At 49.3% G+C, this 17,495-nt stretch overlaps 2 protein-coding genes across 6 annotated transcripts in view; both read right to left on the reverse strand.

The window, feature by feature from the left end:
• Positions 1 to 281: 281 nt before the first annotated feature.
• The window catches only part of NTN1 (netrin 1), a 195,132-nt gene continuing 177,918 nt past the window's right edge, over positions 282 to 17,495 (reverse strand). For all 5 annotated transcript variants that reach the window (XM_053568064.1, XM_053568063.1, XM_053568066.1 and 2 more), the window contains exon 7: positions 282 to 4,326. In XM_053568064.1, coding sequence (XP_053424039.1) covers positions 3,998 to 4,326 — 329 coding nt within the window. In that variant the 3' untranslated portion in view covers positions 282 to 3,997. The remainder of the gene's footprint in view (positions 4,327 to 17,495) is intronic.
• On the reverse strand, positions 10,787 to 11,948 carry LOC128569702 (gem-associated protein 8-like). The gene has a single exon (XM_053568067.1). The coding sequence runs from the start codon at positions 11,815 to 11,817 to the stop codon at positions 11,095 to 11,097; it is 723 nt and encodes a 240-aa protein (XP_053424042.1). The 5' UTR covers positions 11,818 to 11,948; the 3' UTR covers positions 10,787 to 11,094.

Genomic DNA, 17,495 nt, shown 5'->3' on the forward strand with positions numbered 1-17,495 from the left:
ATAGGTGATTCTTGGGGACCGAAATATAGTTCATCCCATTTGAGAGCCTTTTTAGCTCAAAACAGCTTTCAGAGCCAGCAAAGCTCTATGACTTTCCAAGCAAAGCTGCCCTTTTCCTGCCTTTTTTGGGCAGTTCTGTCTCTTAGACTTTGTGAAAACCTGGGGCTCTGTCTTGCTGTGGAGTTCTTTGGCCAGAAGCCATATTCCTTAAGTGGCCCAAACACCCTATCCTTACCCCATGCCCACCCCCCAAAGATCAACCCCCCAATAAAGACAGAGCACAGTGTACAAGAGTTTATTTAATGATATCTGAATTTAGTTCTATCATGTGGGGCCCACATTACAAGTTCCATCTGGGTCCATTACAACTCTAAAAAAAAGGAAAGAAACTTAAAAAAAATCCACAACTTTTTCCATGTCATTAAATATATTCATATATAATAACCATAATATATTAGTATGCATTGGAAAGGAACACTGACCCAAACAATATGTCATGGTCACAACTAAACATTTACAATTCTGAGTGAACAGAAATCCAAAACGCAGGAGGGAGGTGAGGGAGGCTGGGAGTGCACGTGAGGCAGGGAGGGAGTCCAGTGGCGCAGGAGTGGGACTGGCTTGGCATTTGGCAGGAGTGGGACGAGGCCCCACAGGTGCACATTTTGATACCGCTGGGGTGTGCCAAGGCTGTGGCCCAGTGGCCCCATCCATGTAGCTAGTTCCTCTCTCTGGGCTTCAGGGGGGCTTTAAGTGTTGATAGGCTAAACGTTTTTCATCTTCCTAAAGGAACCATTACCCGCTGCCTTAGGGTCTCTCCTTGATTTCAGTCTCATTCCAATCTGGGGCAATAAAAGTCTATACCCATTCCTTCACGGTACTACTGAGCAAGAGTTCTAGAAGGGCACTCAGGGCCCTGGGGCAGCTCCTGGCCTCCCTAGGCTGTGACCTCAGGTGTCCTTCCCTCCTGCCCTGCTTTCTAAGGACAGAAGCCAGAGGCAAAGACTGTATCCTGCAGGTGAGCCTAGGGGACAGCCTTATGCCCCCTCCCCCGTTCCCTCCACCCCAGATCTTCAGCTTGACTGTGTCAGCAAGGTAGGCATGTGGGGGTCAGGAGCACCAGACCAACCAGCTGGTGAAAAGGACAACTGGGGAACCTGTTTCAAAAACCAAAGACTAATCTGGCATGTTTTTTCTTCAGACACATATCACAATTCTGGTTAATACACTCTTCAAAATCAACATCTAGTTCTGTTTTACATCCCTTCCTAACTGTACAAACCGGAGCACCTCAATTCCTATTTCCATTTCCTCCCTGGGGTGGGGGCAGGGAGGAAGAGGGGTGCTTTCCCAGGATGGGTCCTCACTGCTGAGGGTACAGTCAGAGGAGTTGGTGTGCTGGGTTCTGGCAAGGGCCGGTGAGCTAGGCAAGGCAGCTCATGATTGTGCAATCCCAGCAGTGACCCTGTCCCCATCCTGGCAGGTCTGATCATACTGATACATTCCCCAAGGGTGAGGCTGTGGGAGGACAGCCTCTGCCTTTGAGGTGCTGAGCCAGAGGAGAGACTGGAGAATGGGTGAATTTTCAGCAAGATGCAGTGTTTGGCAGGCCTCTGGCTTGGCTGTGGAGAGGGCCACCAGTGCAAGTCCTTTGCTAGACATGGGGTGAGACTTAGGAGGGATGTGATAGGACTTCCTCAGTCCTCCTGGACAGGGTGGAAAAGCCACACAGGCACAGATAGCAAGAGAACAAACACCCTGGCAGCACAGTGCTCAGTAACCCACGCTGGGCATCCGAGACAGGCCGACAGCTTGGAAAGAGGTCCCCACCTCAAGCCGTGGGCTTAGATTCAGAGAAGCCAAATACCCCTTCCTAGAGCAGTTCCGTCTTACCCCTGCCCCTGAGGTACCTCTCCCAGTCTCTCCTGGAATCTTTCTACCCACCCCCAAGCACCCCAAACCACCTTTCTACTGCCTCTTAGGAGCAGCCAAGTCCAGCCTTCCTGGAACCTGGGGCTGCCCTCTGGCAAGACCAGCCCTGCTTCACCCAACCTGTTACAGCCACTCTGAAGATACTACTGTGCCTGGCGCCTACCCTGGCTCCTGTTGTCCAGACTAGATGTCTGGGTCCTCCAGGCAGTACCCAGGGCCAGGCTCACTGTGGCAACTCCTTCAGGAACACACCCCACAGCCTGCACTCAGAAGCCCTGAGTCCCAGTCCTGCCACTCATTTGTGGTGTGACCTTGGCCATGTGCACTCTCGGTTCCTCACTGGTGAAAATCCCTGTCCCATGGGGTTGTCATGAGGACAAGAGGAGTGCAGGTGGGTAAAGTGCCTGGCACAGAGCAGGTGTTTGTCTATGGCAGCTGTGACTCAGGGAGAAGGGAGGGACGCAGAGGGGAGACAGACCAGCAAAGGGCTGAGCTTCATACTTCTTGGTATGACCCTTTTGAGCAGCCAAACTCTGGCAGAGAAAATGAAACCAATTTCCTGACAGAGAGGAGCCAGGTCTCTAATTCAGGGTGTGAGGACTCGGGCCAGAGGCCCCTGGGCAGTGCAGAAAGCTCAGGCAGGAAGCCAAGAGGCCCCAGGGCACAGGAATGAGTCCCCTGGGAGGCAATCAGACTAAAAAGGGGTACCTGCTTGAGACAGCTTTGGAAGGAGAACTGGGCACACCAGAGGGCAGGGGTGGCCTCTGGAAAAAAGCCAACCATAAAGGAGTGGGCCAGGTTGCGGTCCAGGCCAGACCAAAATGGCTACAGAGGTGGCACCAGAGCCAGGGTACCTGTAACAGGCTTTCTTGGCCCAGCAGCCTCTGTCACTTCCATGGGGGAGCCAAGAGTAGGGGCAATGATAGGAAGATGGTCTTGGCTTCCCTGGCCTCCAGGAGCCTGGACTCTCCAGCCCCTGCCTACCCATGGCATGGACACTGTGGCACTCTGCTGAGCCAGCAAACCCTGTCGCGACTCAAGCAAGCCCCTGGCCCAGCTGCCCTCACAGCCTTGCATATTCCATGCCTGCCCAGGCCCTTTCCAGCTGTTGACATTGCTGAGGGCCCTTGTGGGAGCTGATGTCATTACACAAATAGTGTCACTGCTGTAAACCCAGCCAGTGCCCCTTCCCCCTCCCCTGGAAAAAATCATAAAAGGGGCTAGTTCCAAGTTTCCAAAAAGGAAACTCTCTGGGAGGTTTTGCTTTTGCAATACCTTCTCCATCAGGCAGTTCTGGGCGCAAGGCGGTGACCACCCGGCTTGGGCTTCTCAGGGGTGTTCTTGAGCCCACTGCCCTCTGGACGGGCTGGCCTTCCTCTCTTCCACAGATGGCGAACCTCCCTACCCCCCCGCCATGACCTACCCGGTAGGACCAACGCAGCAGGTGGCAGTGGAGGCCAGAGGCTGCACGCAGGCTGCCAGCTCCTCCCCCAAGCGCCTGCAGGGCCCCTCCCGAGGAGCCCCAGGTTGTCACAGCCAGGCATCCCTGGGAGAAAGGAGGGGTTTTGTCTTTTGTATTGGGAGTGGTAGTTTGGTCGGGCTTGCCCAGCACCCCGCCCAGGCTGCGGGCCTGAGAATTCACAGTTCTCACGTGGCCCCCTTCTCTGTAACTATCCACGAGCCACCCCTGCGGGCCCCAGTGCGGCTGTGCGCTCCATCCCCAGCCCCTCCACCGCGACCCCACCTAGCCCCAGCGAAGCGCGTCTCTGCTCTGGAAGGAGCCCGTGAGGTAGCTACGTCTCTTCCTCATTTCTCCAGGGTCCGGCCTCTGCACACCTGCCCGGTGAGCACGCGGCTGGGCCTGGGGCGCGCGGACGGGGCTGGGGGTGGGGCCGCCGAGGGCCCCGCCCCCCGCGCCGGCTGCAGCCCCGCCCCCACCCTCCCCCCACTTGGGAAAGCCCTTGCGGGCAAGTCCACCGCGGCTGCGGCCGGCCGGGGCCTCCGGCTCACGCTCGGCCCTGGCGCCCGGCCTGCCCGCCCGCGCCCGCCGCACTGCTGCCTCCCGCTAGGCCTTCTTGCACTTGCCCTTCTTCTCCCGCTGCTGGAATTTGCGCAGCCGCCGCGCCCACGTGTCCCGCCACTGGATCACTAGGCTGCTCTTGTCAGCCACGATACCACTCTGGTCGGGAGAGTCCTCGGCGTTGCCCAGCAGCAGGTACTTCTTGAGGGGCTTGATCTTGGGGCACTTGCAGGCAATGTCCCGTGATCGGATCCACAGGTTCTGGTCACCGCGGCGGATGCGGCTCGTACCCTGCTTGTACACTGAGATGATGTTCACCGTGAACTTCCACCAGTCCCCGGCTTTGTCTGCCTTCAGGATGTGGATCTGCACAGCTGCAAGACAGAACAAGCAGGAGGGTGGGCCACGGCGGGGGCATGCTGCATGGGCCCCCAGATCCCATGGCCAGGTCAGCCCTGCCTGCTCCTCCCTCTCCCAGAGCCCAGGAGAAGGAATAGGTGACTCATCAGTGGGAAGGGACTCCAGAAGGTACCCCACAGGGGAATAGGTGGGTGGTGGCAAAGCTGAACCCCACCTACTAATACCTGGGCCATGGCCACTGCTCCAAGAAGCCTTAATTCCTGCCTGTTTGAAGGTACCACCTAGCACTGCCTTTGGCAACAATCTCCTTGGCAGTTGCCAAGGCCTACTATGGTCCAGGAAGGCCAGGGGAAGCCTACAGGTACTGACCATGTCCCTAGCACTCTGGGCAAGGTCCATATGCCCAGGGCTGGTGCCCCTGGTGAGGGCAGTGCTGGCCACTCCTCACAGTCTGGAGAAGGAGGACCCTCCTCAGGTCTCCCCATTGCCAAGGGCCCCAATTAACACCAGGCCTCATGACACAGCTTTGTTTTACCCAGCCTCAGGAAACTATAATGGGGCCTCAGTGCCCAGGGACATAAGATAAAAACCTTCCCTTCAAGGAGACTATCAAGCCTTTCCATAGCCACAGCGCTGGGTCCTTGCAATGCTTGCCTCCCATGCCTAAACTGTCCCCCCAGGTGGCCTCCCTTCCTGTGTCTCTCAAGCTCCCCAGGCCATTCCTCTTCTTTGTCTGCCGGTCTTTTCCCCTAGTACAAGGGTTCCCAAATTGGAACATGCATCAGAAACCCTTGGAGGTAAGACCTTTACATTCCACATTTACTAAGATTCAGCTATACCCTTGTAAGATGCACCGCAGGAAAATGCCAGGGAAGCTATGTTAACTAGTGTGATGAAAATGTGTCAAACGGTCTATGAACCAAGTGTATGGTGCCCCATGATCATACTAATGTACACAGCTATGATTTAATAAAAAAAGAAAAAAAGAACCCCTTGGAGGGCTTGTGAAAACAAATTGCTGGGCCCTAGAATGTGCATTTCTCACAGAGTCCCCAGTGGTGCTGCTGCTGCTGTGCACTCTTTGAGAATCAGTGCCTTGGTAAAATGTTAACAGATATTATTTCTGCAAGATAGTAAGAGGTATTTAAAACATAGAAAAAAAATTTTTTAAGGCAATTTTCTTCTATTACATTCATGAAATATGAGGTTAATAAAATCAAGGAGTTTCTTACTGCAGGACTTTTCAGAACCTTTAGTCAATGAATTGTGTACATGTGTTGGTTTCCCAAACAACTTGGCTGCAAAAAACTCTTTGGTACATCTCAGAGCCTCAAGGGGCCTATTTGGAGCAAAAGGATCATTTCCGCCAGTCCAGGTGTACCGGGAGAGGCCTGTGTGGCACTCACCTCTGCTCAAAGGAAACTTAGCCATCTTCTCCATCCCCAAGTCAGAATTGAGCCCTTCTTCTTGCTGAGCCACCTGCCACACCCTGTGCCCTTTACTCCACTGAGTTTTGTAACCTGGACTAGGCCACTGCATGGACTTGAGTCCTCCTAAGAAAGGAGCAGTAGCCTGAAGACACAGACACAGCAGGCTCCGCGGCTCAGCAGCCACAAGGACACAAGGAACACCCAGCTGTCAGTGGTTATCACCTCCCAACCACTTACCACTCCAGGCAACGGGGCCACCCCTAGCTCAGCCTGCCCCCCCCATGCTGGCTGGCTCAAGGTCTGTGGGGGCCACTCTGCTCCTTCGCTTCCAATGCCCTCCCTTCTCCTCTGCCCACATTTGGCCCAAGAGGATGGGGTGGGGCAGGGACAGATGGGCCTCGAGGCATCTACTGCCATCCCACTCATCGTGCTCGGGTGAAGGAAGTGGCGGATTTTCCCATATTTTCATTTCAGCTGTTCCTGGGCATCCTGAACTTTGCACTCCAGTCTGAGGACTCCAAAGAATGGCTGCCATGGCAACTGTTTCCATGTTTTTGTCACCAAGAGACTCAACACTCAGTGTGAACTCTGGGGTGGGGGGAGCCCTCCAGCCCAGAGAAGTGGCTGGGCCATGTGTATTTGACTGTGCAGACGGAGGTCACCGTGGCAACTGAGTGCCCCTTAGCTAAGCAATGGGGAGCCATCCCCAGTTTCCTCTCCCTGGGACTGAGCTGAATACACAATGAGCCTCCCTATGGCTGCTTCTCTGCAACGCACCTTGGACTGCTGGGGTCCAGCCACAGCCCTGAGCTGGGCCAACAAGGATGCTGCACAGAGCACCTCTGACCCAGGTCCCTGGAGAACATGGCTTTGACTTCCAGGCTCTGAGCATTTATTGATACCATGGGTTGAACAGTGTTCCCACAAATTCATCTGTTCAAGCCCCAATCCCCTACACTTCAGAATGGGATTATATTTGGAAATAGGGTCTTTAAAAAGGTAATCAAGATGAGGTTGTTAGGTGAACCCTAATCCAATGTGACTGGTGTCCTCGCAAGAAGAGGAAGTTGGGATGCAGACACATAAAAGGCAGTCCGTGTGAGGACATGGGGAAGGCAGCCATCCACAGCCAGGAGAGAGGACTCAGAAGGAACCAGCCCTGCCACACCTGCCAGCCCTGCCAGGCAGAGTTCCTGGCTGAGACGAATTCCTGAGTTTAAGCCTCCAAGTACCTGGGGCTCTGTTCCGGCAGCCCTAGAAACAAATACAATTATGAGGGCTCTGGGCATTGTGGGCCTCTGCTCGGGGCCACGAAGACGGGCAGAACTGGGAAGGTTTCTTAGTGTTGCTGAGAAGAAGCCTGAGAAAAAGCTGCCTGAATGTCTAGCCTTGGACTGCCCCCCGACCCTGGGGACCTCGTCAATCCCTGGGGGACCTATAACAGCATGGCCCTTCCTCACAGAACAGCTGGGGACCCTGTCCCACCCTCCTTGGTCTCTGAGTGTCCTCCTTCCCTCAGTGAATGTCCTGGAAAACCATCCAGGGCAGCCACCCTGCCCTGCACTTCCCCACGCACAGCCGGCACAGGCCTAAAGGGAACGAAGCCCTGAAGGGGACTCTCCCCTAGACGCCCAGCTGTCTTGAAGAATTCAGAGGGATGAAGCAAAGGACACTCATGAATTGAGACAAAGCTGACTGACCCTTGTCCTCTTTCTACCCAGAGAAGACCCCAGCACTCCTGGGGTAGGACGGCACAGACCCGGGCAGGGGAAGGTGGTGGTGGGATTCGTGTGATTATGCTGGAAAGGAGCCACTTCCCGCTGCCCTTGGCAACACCTCCGCACATGACACAGCCCACAAAATATGAGCTGCACACACAGTGCACGGGCCAAGTCCCTGCAGTGCACACACAGCTGAAAATACTCAAAATACACATTGCAATAGTGACCTCCGACAGACCTGCCCCATGCTCTCAGGGAGCAAACACATGGGCAGCCACACGGCACACCTCCAAGGAGACTGCTGACACCTCCAACCCGCTGCTGGCTCCTAACAGGGAATGAACGGGGTCCTCTGTGCTATGTGGACCCCAGGGCTTTCCAACCCAAAAGTGCCTATGATGCTGCCCAACCAAGGGGCTGGGTACATGGACTATAAGCAGCTCTTCCCATCCTAGGACCACAGCTTTGGCTGGCCCCTCACACCCTGCCAAGGGCTTAGTGTTCATGTTTCCCCCAAATGCAAATGTTGGACCCTAATACACAACGTGAAAATATTAAGACATGGGGCCTTTGAGGAGTGATTAAGTCATGGGGACTCCAGCCTCATGAACAGAATTAGAGTCCTTACAAAAGCTAGCTCCTCTGCCCCTCCTGCCATATAAGGACCTAGCAAGAAGTGAGACTCTGGTCTCAAAAAAAAAAAAAGCAGAAACTGATTAACTTCAAGATGGTGGCCGAGTAACAGCTTCCCTGCAACTAGGCCCAGTGAGTCTGGGGAGGTAAGACTCCAGGCATCTCTGGCTGGTGGCATCTGCCTATAATCATCCCTTTGAGGATACAAGGAGTCAGCAAGGGACTTCTGGACCCCAAGAGGAGGACAAAAACAGTGGAAAACTGGCAAGTGGTTGCGTGTGTTCGATCGACTTAATCCCACTGGCAGCCGTAAGTACAAGCAGCAGTGAGACTGCAAACCAGAAAGGCCTTACCTGTGGACTATTTCGGTGTTTTTGGACTTGGCACTCAATTGAACTGCCCTGGGGAGAGCTTGAGCAGGAGTACAGAGAACACTGGGCATTGTCTAGGGCCCCAGACTGAGCCGCTGAACCGGTCGCAGCTAATAGTGTTCGGCTGTGGGCCGCAAGGAGCCATTGTGAGAGAACTGCAAGCTCCGCCCTCAGGGTCACAGAGCAAGGATCAGGCAGGAGCTAGTAACCTAGTGACTGAGCAGCCTAAAGGCAGGCACTGAGCGATCTTACAGCCTTAAACCTCAGGGGCAGAGTGAGACCAGTTTTGGCACACTGGAGCCTCAGGCTGTTGCCCTGGGTAGAGTGCCGTGGCGTCACAGCTCATAGCAACCTCTAACTCCTGGGCTTGGCGCCGCCCGGACCTCCATAAGCGCTGCACCGTGAACCCCAAACCGCGACCCGCCCTGCGGGGCTTCTGCATGTCCTGACCAGGAACTGTGGGAACCACGCAACCCTGTGTCCTCCCTCCTGTACCCTCCCTGCCTCAACACTGGCCCACTCATCTGGCCAGGGACTCTGGTAGCCGTGTGCCCTCCAGAGCCCTCCCTGCCTCTGTGCAGAGCCCTTCTGCTGGCCAGAGACTGCTGGAGCCTTGGGCTCTCTGTGCCAAAGTCACTGGGCACCAGGCAAAACCAGAACCATGCACACCACCTCCCGCCCTGTTGCTGGATCCGGGCATGTCACACTCCAGAGATGCTTCCACAACCAGAACTCCTTGGCTGTGGCAGCCCCAGAGGAACTACAAAGGGTCACTCCCTACAAAGATCAGGCAACAATAGAGTGATCCTGCTGGGGTCTAATCTTGGAGAGACACCTCCCCAACTCTGAGGATGGCCAGAGGCAATGGTGAAAAACAATCATGAGGTGAAATCAACAGAAAAACTCTGGCAATATGAATAATCAGAGTAGATAAACTCCCCCAAGAATCAGTGGGACATACACAGCACAAGAACCCATGCACTAAAAAATAGCTGAGATGTCAGAAATTGAATTCACTGGATAGCAAATAAGATTGAATTAGAATTCCAAGCAGTAACCCAAAAGATATCTCAAGAATTCAACGAATTCAAAGACCAAATGACCAAAGATTTTGACACATTGAGACAAAAAGTTGCAGCCCTCAAAGATCTCAGAAACACAGTAGAATCCCTCAGTAACAGAATGGAGCAAGCAGAAGAAAGGATTTCTGACATTGAAGACAAAGCTTTCAAACTTTCCCAAACTCTCAAAGAGGAAGAAAAATGGAGGGCAAAAACAGATCACTCTCTCAGAGAGCTCTGGGATAATTCGACGAAAACCAATATTCGTCTTATAGGGATCCACAAAAGCGTCGAAGTGGCTTCACAAGGCACAGAATCTCTTCTCCATGAGATTATGAAGGAGAACTTTCCAGACACGCCAAGAGATCCTGAAATTCAGATAGCAGACAGTTTCAGAACTCCAGCACGACTCAACCCAAATAAGACATACCCCAGACACATCATGATCTATTTCACTAAAGTTAATATGAAGGAGAAAATTCTGAAAGCAGCCAGACAAAAGAAAACCATCACCTACAAGGGCAAGAATATTAGAATAACTGTAGATCTCTCTGCTGAAACCTTTCAAGCTAAAAGAGGATGGTCATCGACATTTAATCCCCTAAAACAAAATAACTTTCAATCCAGGATCCTGTACCCAGCTAAACTGAGTTTCATTTATGACAGAGAAACTAAACACTTCAATGACATTCACATGTTGAAGTAATTTGCCATAACTAAACCAATTCTCCAGGATATTCTCAGACCTATCCTCCATAAAGAGCAGCGTAATCCTCCACCACAAAAGTAAACCCACCCAGAAAATTTTGATCAAATTTCAACTTCCACAGTTGCGAAAGGATTAAAAATGTCCACCGGACGCTCGAAAGGCTCATCAATATTCTCAATTAATATGAATGGCTTAAATTGTCCTCTAAAGAGACACAGGTTGGCAGACTGCATACAAAAACTCAAGCCAGTTATCTGCTGCATACAAGAATCACATCTTACATTAAAAGCCAAATATAGACTCAAGGCGAAGGGATAGTCATCTATACTCCAGGCAAATGGAATGCAGAAAAAAGCAGGCGTTGCAATCCTATTTGCAGACGCAATAGGCTTTAAACCAACCGAAATAAAGAAGGATAAGGATGGACACTTCATATTTCTTTAAGGTAATACTCAATATGATGAGATTTCAATTATTAATATTTATGCACCCAACCAGAACGCACCTCAATTTATTTATTTATTTTATTTTATTTTATTTTTTCTAGGCAAGAACTTTAATGAACTGAACAGTTATCAGCATCAGAAACCAATGCAGGAGATACAAAATTATCATCTTATGTCTGAAAATTTCTCACGCTGGCAACAGGGTAGGTCCTGCTGAATTCCAAGTGACTGGCGTATTACCTCTACCCTGTGAGTGTCCACTGGGACTCTGGTGAACATGGTAGTATCTCAGCATAAAGTTCCTTTTCCCTGACAACTGTAGGGAAGGAGAGATGAAGGGAGTGTACCCAAAAGGAAGGGGGTGAGTCTGGGGACCCTGTGCAGACTCGCAGGGGTCCCTGAGCCCAGGGCTCAGAACTTCAGGGGAATGACAGGCCAATACTTGGGCTGCTTTCTGTCACAGTGCTTGTCAAAGCTCAGCTGCACGGCAGCCTCCATGGCCTGGATCTTGGCAGCGCTGTCCCCATACAAGCGCTTCATCTCAGCTTTGCGTCGCTCGCCCGGCCTCTCGGTCGGGGGTTTGACTGACCTGTGGGGGTTGTAGCGCAGGTCATGGTCAGCATTCACATAGTCATTCAGGCGCTGTGCGTCCAGCTGCTGCTGCCGCCGTCGCTCTTCTCTGTGCCTCTCGGTCTCTGCAAAGTACTGGCGGAGCTCCTCTGTGATTACCATGTTGCTCAGGTCACATTCTATGCCCCCGTCTGACTCAGTCTCTACCTCCTCATCTTCGGAGGAAGTTTGGTCTTCTCTTGCAGGTACCTGGAACCTCCTGTTAACGTGTCGCTGCTTCCTAGACCTTCTGAAATGTGAACCCCAGTGGTGGTCCTGCTGGGCTAAGTGATGGTCACCGAAAGACTGAGGATCTCTAGCCTCATCATCACAAGAACTTTGGGAAGAAACTGCAGAAGGGAGATGCCATGGGAAACTGAAATAGTATTGCATGGCCTTTCTGTAGGCCTTCTGGTGGTTTCGCATCCAAGCCATTGCTTGATGATAATGTTGCCAGTATCTTGCATACGCCGGGTGAGAATACCAAGACTCAGAAGCTTTTGATGTTGATGCCTGTGCTGCCATCCTTCTTGTGAAAGTCCAAATGGGCACTGAATTTTTTGAAGGCACAAACTTTCATGCACTGAACAGTAACCTCTAACGGGCTGGCAGAGCTCGTGGGCACGTAGCTTGTAGATCCTGGGCGGTGGGCGAGAAGGTCACGCACCTCAATTTATAAGAGAAACTCTAACAGACATGAGCAACTTGATTTGCTCCAGTTCCATAGTAGTTGGAGATTTTAACACCCCTTTAGCAGTGCGGGATAGATCCTCCAAAAAGAAGCTAAGCAAAGAAATTTTAGATTTAAACTTAACCATTCAACATCTGGACATAACAGACATCTACAGAACATTTCATCCCAACAAAACTGAATACACATTCTTCTCATCAGCCCACGGAACATACTCCAAAATCGACCACATCCTAAGCCACAAATCTAACCTCAGCAAATTTAAAAAAATAGAAATTATTCCTTGCATCTTCTCAGACCATCATGGAATAAAAGTTGAACTCAATAACAACAGGAACCTGCATACCCATACAAAAACATGGAAGCTAAACAGCCTTATGCTGAAGGATAGATGGGTTATAGATGAATTAAGAAGGAAATCACCAAATTTTTGGAACAAAACAACAATCAAGACATGAATTACCAGAACCTCTGATACTGCAAAAGCAGTCCTAAGAGGGAAATTTATAGCACTGCAAGCTTTCCACAAAAAAACGGAAAGAGAAGAAGTTAATAACTTAATGGGACATCTCAAGCACCTGGAGAAGGAAGAACATTCCAACCCCAAACCCAGCAGAAGAAAAGAAATAACCAAAATCAGAGCAGAATTTAATGAAATTGAAAACAAAAGAATTAAACAACAAATCAATAAATCCAAAAGTTGGTTTTTTGAAAAGATCAATAAAATAGATAAATCTTTGGCCAACCTAACCAGGAAAAAAAGAATAAAATCTCTAATTTCATCAATCAGAAATGGTAATAATGAAATAACAACAGACCCCTCAGAAATTAAAAAAATCCTTAACAAATACTACAAGAAACTCTACTCTCAGAAATATGAAAATCTGAAAGAAATCGACCAATACCTGGAAGTACGCCACTTACCAAGAGTTAGTCAGAATGAAGTGGAAATGTTGAACAGGCCTATATCAAATTCTGAGATAGCATCAATTATACAAATCTCCCTAAAAAGAAAAGCCCAGGACCAGATGGCTTTACATCAGAATTCTACCAAACCTTTAAAGAAGAACTAGTACCTATATTACTAAAGCTCTTCCAAAATATAGAAAAAGAAGGAATATTACCCAACACATTCTACAAAGCAAACATCACCTTGATCCCCAAACCAGGGAAAGACCCAACAAGAAAAGAAAATTATAGACCAATATCACTAATGAATATTGATGCTAAAATACTCAATAAGATCCTAACAAACAGAATCCAACAATACATCAAAAAATTATTCACCACGAGCAAGTGGGATTTATCCCAGGGTCTCAAGGTTGGTTCAATATATGTAAATCTATAAATGTAATTCAGCACATAAACAAACTAAAAAATAAGGACCATATGATTCTTTCAACTGATGAAGAAAAAGTTTTTGATAATACCCATCCCTTCATGATCAGAACACTTAAGAAAATTGGTATAGAAGGGACATTTCTTAAACTGATAGAGGCCACCTACAGCAAACCCACAGCCAATATCGTATTGAATGGAGTTAAATTGAAATCATTTCCACTTAGATCAGGAACCAGGCAAGGTTGCCCATTGTCTCCATTGCTCTTTAACATTGTAATGGAAGTTTTAGCCATTGCAATTAGGGAAGAAAAGGCGATCAAGGGTATCCACATAGGGTCAGAAGAGATCAAACTTTCACTCTTCGCAGATGACATGATCGTATATCTGGAAAACACTAGGGATTCTATTATAAAACTTTTAGAAATGATCAAGGAATACAAGCAATGTCTCAGGCTACAAAATCAACACCCATAAATCTGTAGCCTTTATATATACCAACAATAAACAAGCCGAAAAAACAGTCAAGGACTCTATTCCTTTCACAATAGTGCCAAAGAAGATGAAATATTTGGGAGTATACCTAACAAAGGACGTGAAAGATCTCTACAAAGAGAACTATGAAACTTTAACAAAAGAAATAACTGAAGATGTTAACAAATGGAAAAGCATACCATGCTCATGGCTGGGAAGAATCAACATTGTTAAAATGTCTATACTACCCAAAGCAATATATAATTTTAATGCAATTCCTATTAAAGCTCCATTGCCATAGTTTAAAGATCTTGAAAAAATAATACTTCATTTTATATGGAATCAGAAAAAAACCTCAAATAGCCAAAAGATTACTCGGCAATAAAAATACAGCAGGAGGAATCACGCTACCAGACCTGAGACTACTATAAACCGATAGTGATCAAAACAGTATGGTATTGGCACAAAAACAGAGAAGTAGATGTCTGGAACAGAATAGAGAACCAAGAGATGAATCTGGCTACTTACTGTTATTTGATCTTTGACAAGCCAATTAAAAACATTCAGTGGGAAAAGGAGTCCCTATTTAACAAATGGTGCTGGGTGAACTGACTGGCAACCTGTAGAAGACTGAAACTGGTTCCACACCTTTCACCATTAACTAAGATAGACTCTCACTGGATAAAAGATTTAAACTTAAGACATGAAACTATAAAAATACTTGAAGAAAGTGCAGGGAAAACTCTCGAAGGAATCGGCCTGGTGAATATTTTATGAGGAGGACTCCCCAGGCAATTGAAGCAGTATCAAAAATACACTACTGGGACCTGATCAAACTAAAAAGCTTCTGCACAGCCAAGAACACAGTAAGTAAAGCAAGCAGACAGCCCTCAGAATGGGAGAAAATATTTGCAGGTTATACCTCCAATAAAGGTCTAATAACCAGAATCCAGAGAACGCAAATGTATTAGCAAAGAAAGAACACGTGATCCCATCTCAGGGTGGGCAAGGGACTTGAAGAGAAACTTCTCTAAAGAAGACAGACGCACGATCTACAAACACATGAAAAAAAGCTCATCATCCTTAATCATCAGAGAAATGCAAATCAAAACTACTTTGAGATATCACCTAACCCCAGTAAGAGTAGCCCACATAACAAAATCCCAAAACCAGAGATGTTGGCGTGGATGTGGAGGAAAGGGCACACTTCTACACTGCTGGTGGGAATGCACACTAATACATTCCTTCTAGAAGGATGTTTGGAGAATACTTAGAGACCTAAAAATAGACCTGCCATTCGATCCTATAATTCCTTTACTAGGTTTATACCCAAAAGACCAAAAATCACAATATAACAAAGACATCTGTACCAGAATGTTTATTGCAGCCCAATTCATGATCGCTAAGTCATGGAAGGAGCCCAAGTGCCCATCAACCCACAAATGCACTAGCAAATTGTGGTACATGTATACCATGGAATATTATGCAGCCTTAAAGAAAGATGGAGACTTTACCTCTTTCATGCTTACATGGATGGAGCTGGAACATATTCTTCTTAGCAAAGTATCTCAGGAATGGAAGAAAAAATATCCAGTGTACTCAGCCCTACTATGAAGCTAAATTATAGCTTTCACATGAAGACTATAACCCAACTATAGCACAAGACTATGGGGAAAGGGCCAAGGAAGGGGCAGGGAGGGGGGAGGTTAAGGTGGAGGGAGGGTAATGGGTGGGGCCACACCTATGGTATACCTTAGAATGGGTACAGGCGAAACTTACTAAAGGCAGAATACAAATGTTTACATACAATAACTAAGAAAATGCCATGAAGGCTACGTTGAACAGTTTGATGAGAATATTTCAGATTGTATATGAATCCAGCACATTGTACCCCTTGATTACACTAATGTACACAGCTATGCTTTAACAACAACAACAAAAAAGCAGAGAGTGGGCTAAGGACAGGCACCAAATCTGCTGGCATCTTGATCTTGGGCTTCTCAGCCTCCATGACTGTGACCAATACGTTTCTATTGTTTCTCAACCAATCTAAAGTACTATGTTATAGCAGCCCAAACTAAGACACAGCCACAATGATATCACCCCTGGCTAGTTAGCCTCAGCCCTTAGGATACCTAAACTCCACTGTCCTTGCACTAATGTCCTAAAAGTTGTTCTCAACAAGACTGGAACATGGAACTCTGTTAAAGACCCCTCCCCCATCTAACCTATAGTCAGCAATCAGGGACATGAGATTACCCTAGCAAGGCAGACTATGAAGTCAGACCAGGGAGATGACAGGCACGTGGGACCCTGAAATTAGAGATTGCAAGTTTATAGGAAGAGGGTCACTACCTTACACCCAAATGGCCATTCTCCGAGGCGGAGACAAGGGAGTCTGTGTGGTAGGCACTGGCAGGGCCCCCCAACCCTGCTTGGGGAGGAGAGCCTGGCCCATAGCCTGCTTCTGGCCCCACTATCGGTGGCAAGTGGCTCCATCTCAGGGTCCACACTGCAAATTCCTCCTCTCAGCCTGTGTTCCTTCCACAAAAAAGAGCGCTCAGCCTGCTACTGCTCAAGTGAGCAGGTGTGTTTGTCCCACAGGGCTGTGCCCAGGAAGGGCTCTGCACCAGTACAGACACAATCAGGGCTGGGACATGGGAACCGGAATGCTCGAGGCTAAAGGGGTTAGGCTGAGCGCAAGTCCAGCTGTGCCCTGGCACACCAGGGGGCGGAAGCAGGTCTGCAAACGGAACAGAAGCCCAACGAAAAGCAAGAAGAGTGGGTGCAGGCTCCAGAGAAGCTAGGAGTTGACGTCCTAAGGTCTAGCTGGAGTTTGTCTCCTGGCCTTGCAGACCATGGCTTGTCCCACATCTGTACACTAAATTCTTCCCTGCAGCCAGCCACAGAACTCCCTTAACAGGATTATAGGGAGCATGGGCAGCAACCCCTCTCCCCAATTCTGAGGTTCAGAGAAGTCATTTCATGCAAAACTCTCTCAGCCACAGGGCAGGGTTATCCATGAGGACTGACTTCTCTTGCCCTAACCTGTCGCCCTGGCCACCAGGGGTATGCACCTTCCTCCACCCCTTAGCAGAGGCCCCTATCAGGTTCTGGAAGGCTGACTGGGACTCTAAGGAGATAAGGAGGCTGAGGGCTGGGCCTGTAGGGACCAGAGTCAGCAAGGGCAGCCTGTGTCAGTGGGGGCTGGGAGTTAAGAGGCAGGCCCAAGGTAGGCTGGGTGCCTTGATCACTTCCCTCTCGGGCAAGGAGGGCAGAATTCAACCTGCTGAGCTCCGAGGCTCCTTTTGGCTACTGCTTGTGCATCCCTGGTTGCAGCGCAAAGCACCAGCATATCTTCCATAGAAGCAGGCAGCTGGCCATCCTTCCTGGGGTGCCTAAACCCAGGCGTCTCAATGTTGGGCAAATTACCAGGCCACCAAAGGCAACCTGAAAAGTAGGGAGCTGCAGGCCACATCCTGTGCTTGGTTTCCTCAAAAGAGGGACTTGCAGCCCCGAGGCAGACTTGTCTTCCACCTAGCAGCCCCAGTTCATCCAAAACCTGCCTGCTTCCATCCCCAGCTCCAGTCCTGGCCTGGAAGCCACCACATCCTGTGAGCTCTGGGCCTTCTGAGGACCCAGCATTACCACTACCCAGAAAGTTAGCAGCAGGGTAGTTTGAAACTGATGGATGCCCCTA

This window comes from Nycticebus coucang, chromosome 18 (genome assembly GCF_027406575.1).
Source record: "Nycticebus coucang isolate mNycCou1 chromosome 18, mNycCou1.pri, whole genome shotgun sequence".
NCBI lineage: Eukaryota > Metazoa > Chordata > Mammalia > Primates > Lorisidae > Nycticebus > Nycticebus coucang.

Bases quoted from the DNA above. Each gene is read 5' to 3' on its own strand.
- LOC128569702 (XM_053568067.1), bottom strand. From the start codon at position 11,817: ATGGCAGCACAGGCATCAACATCAAAAGCTTCTGAGTCTTGGTATTCT.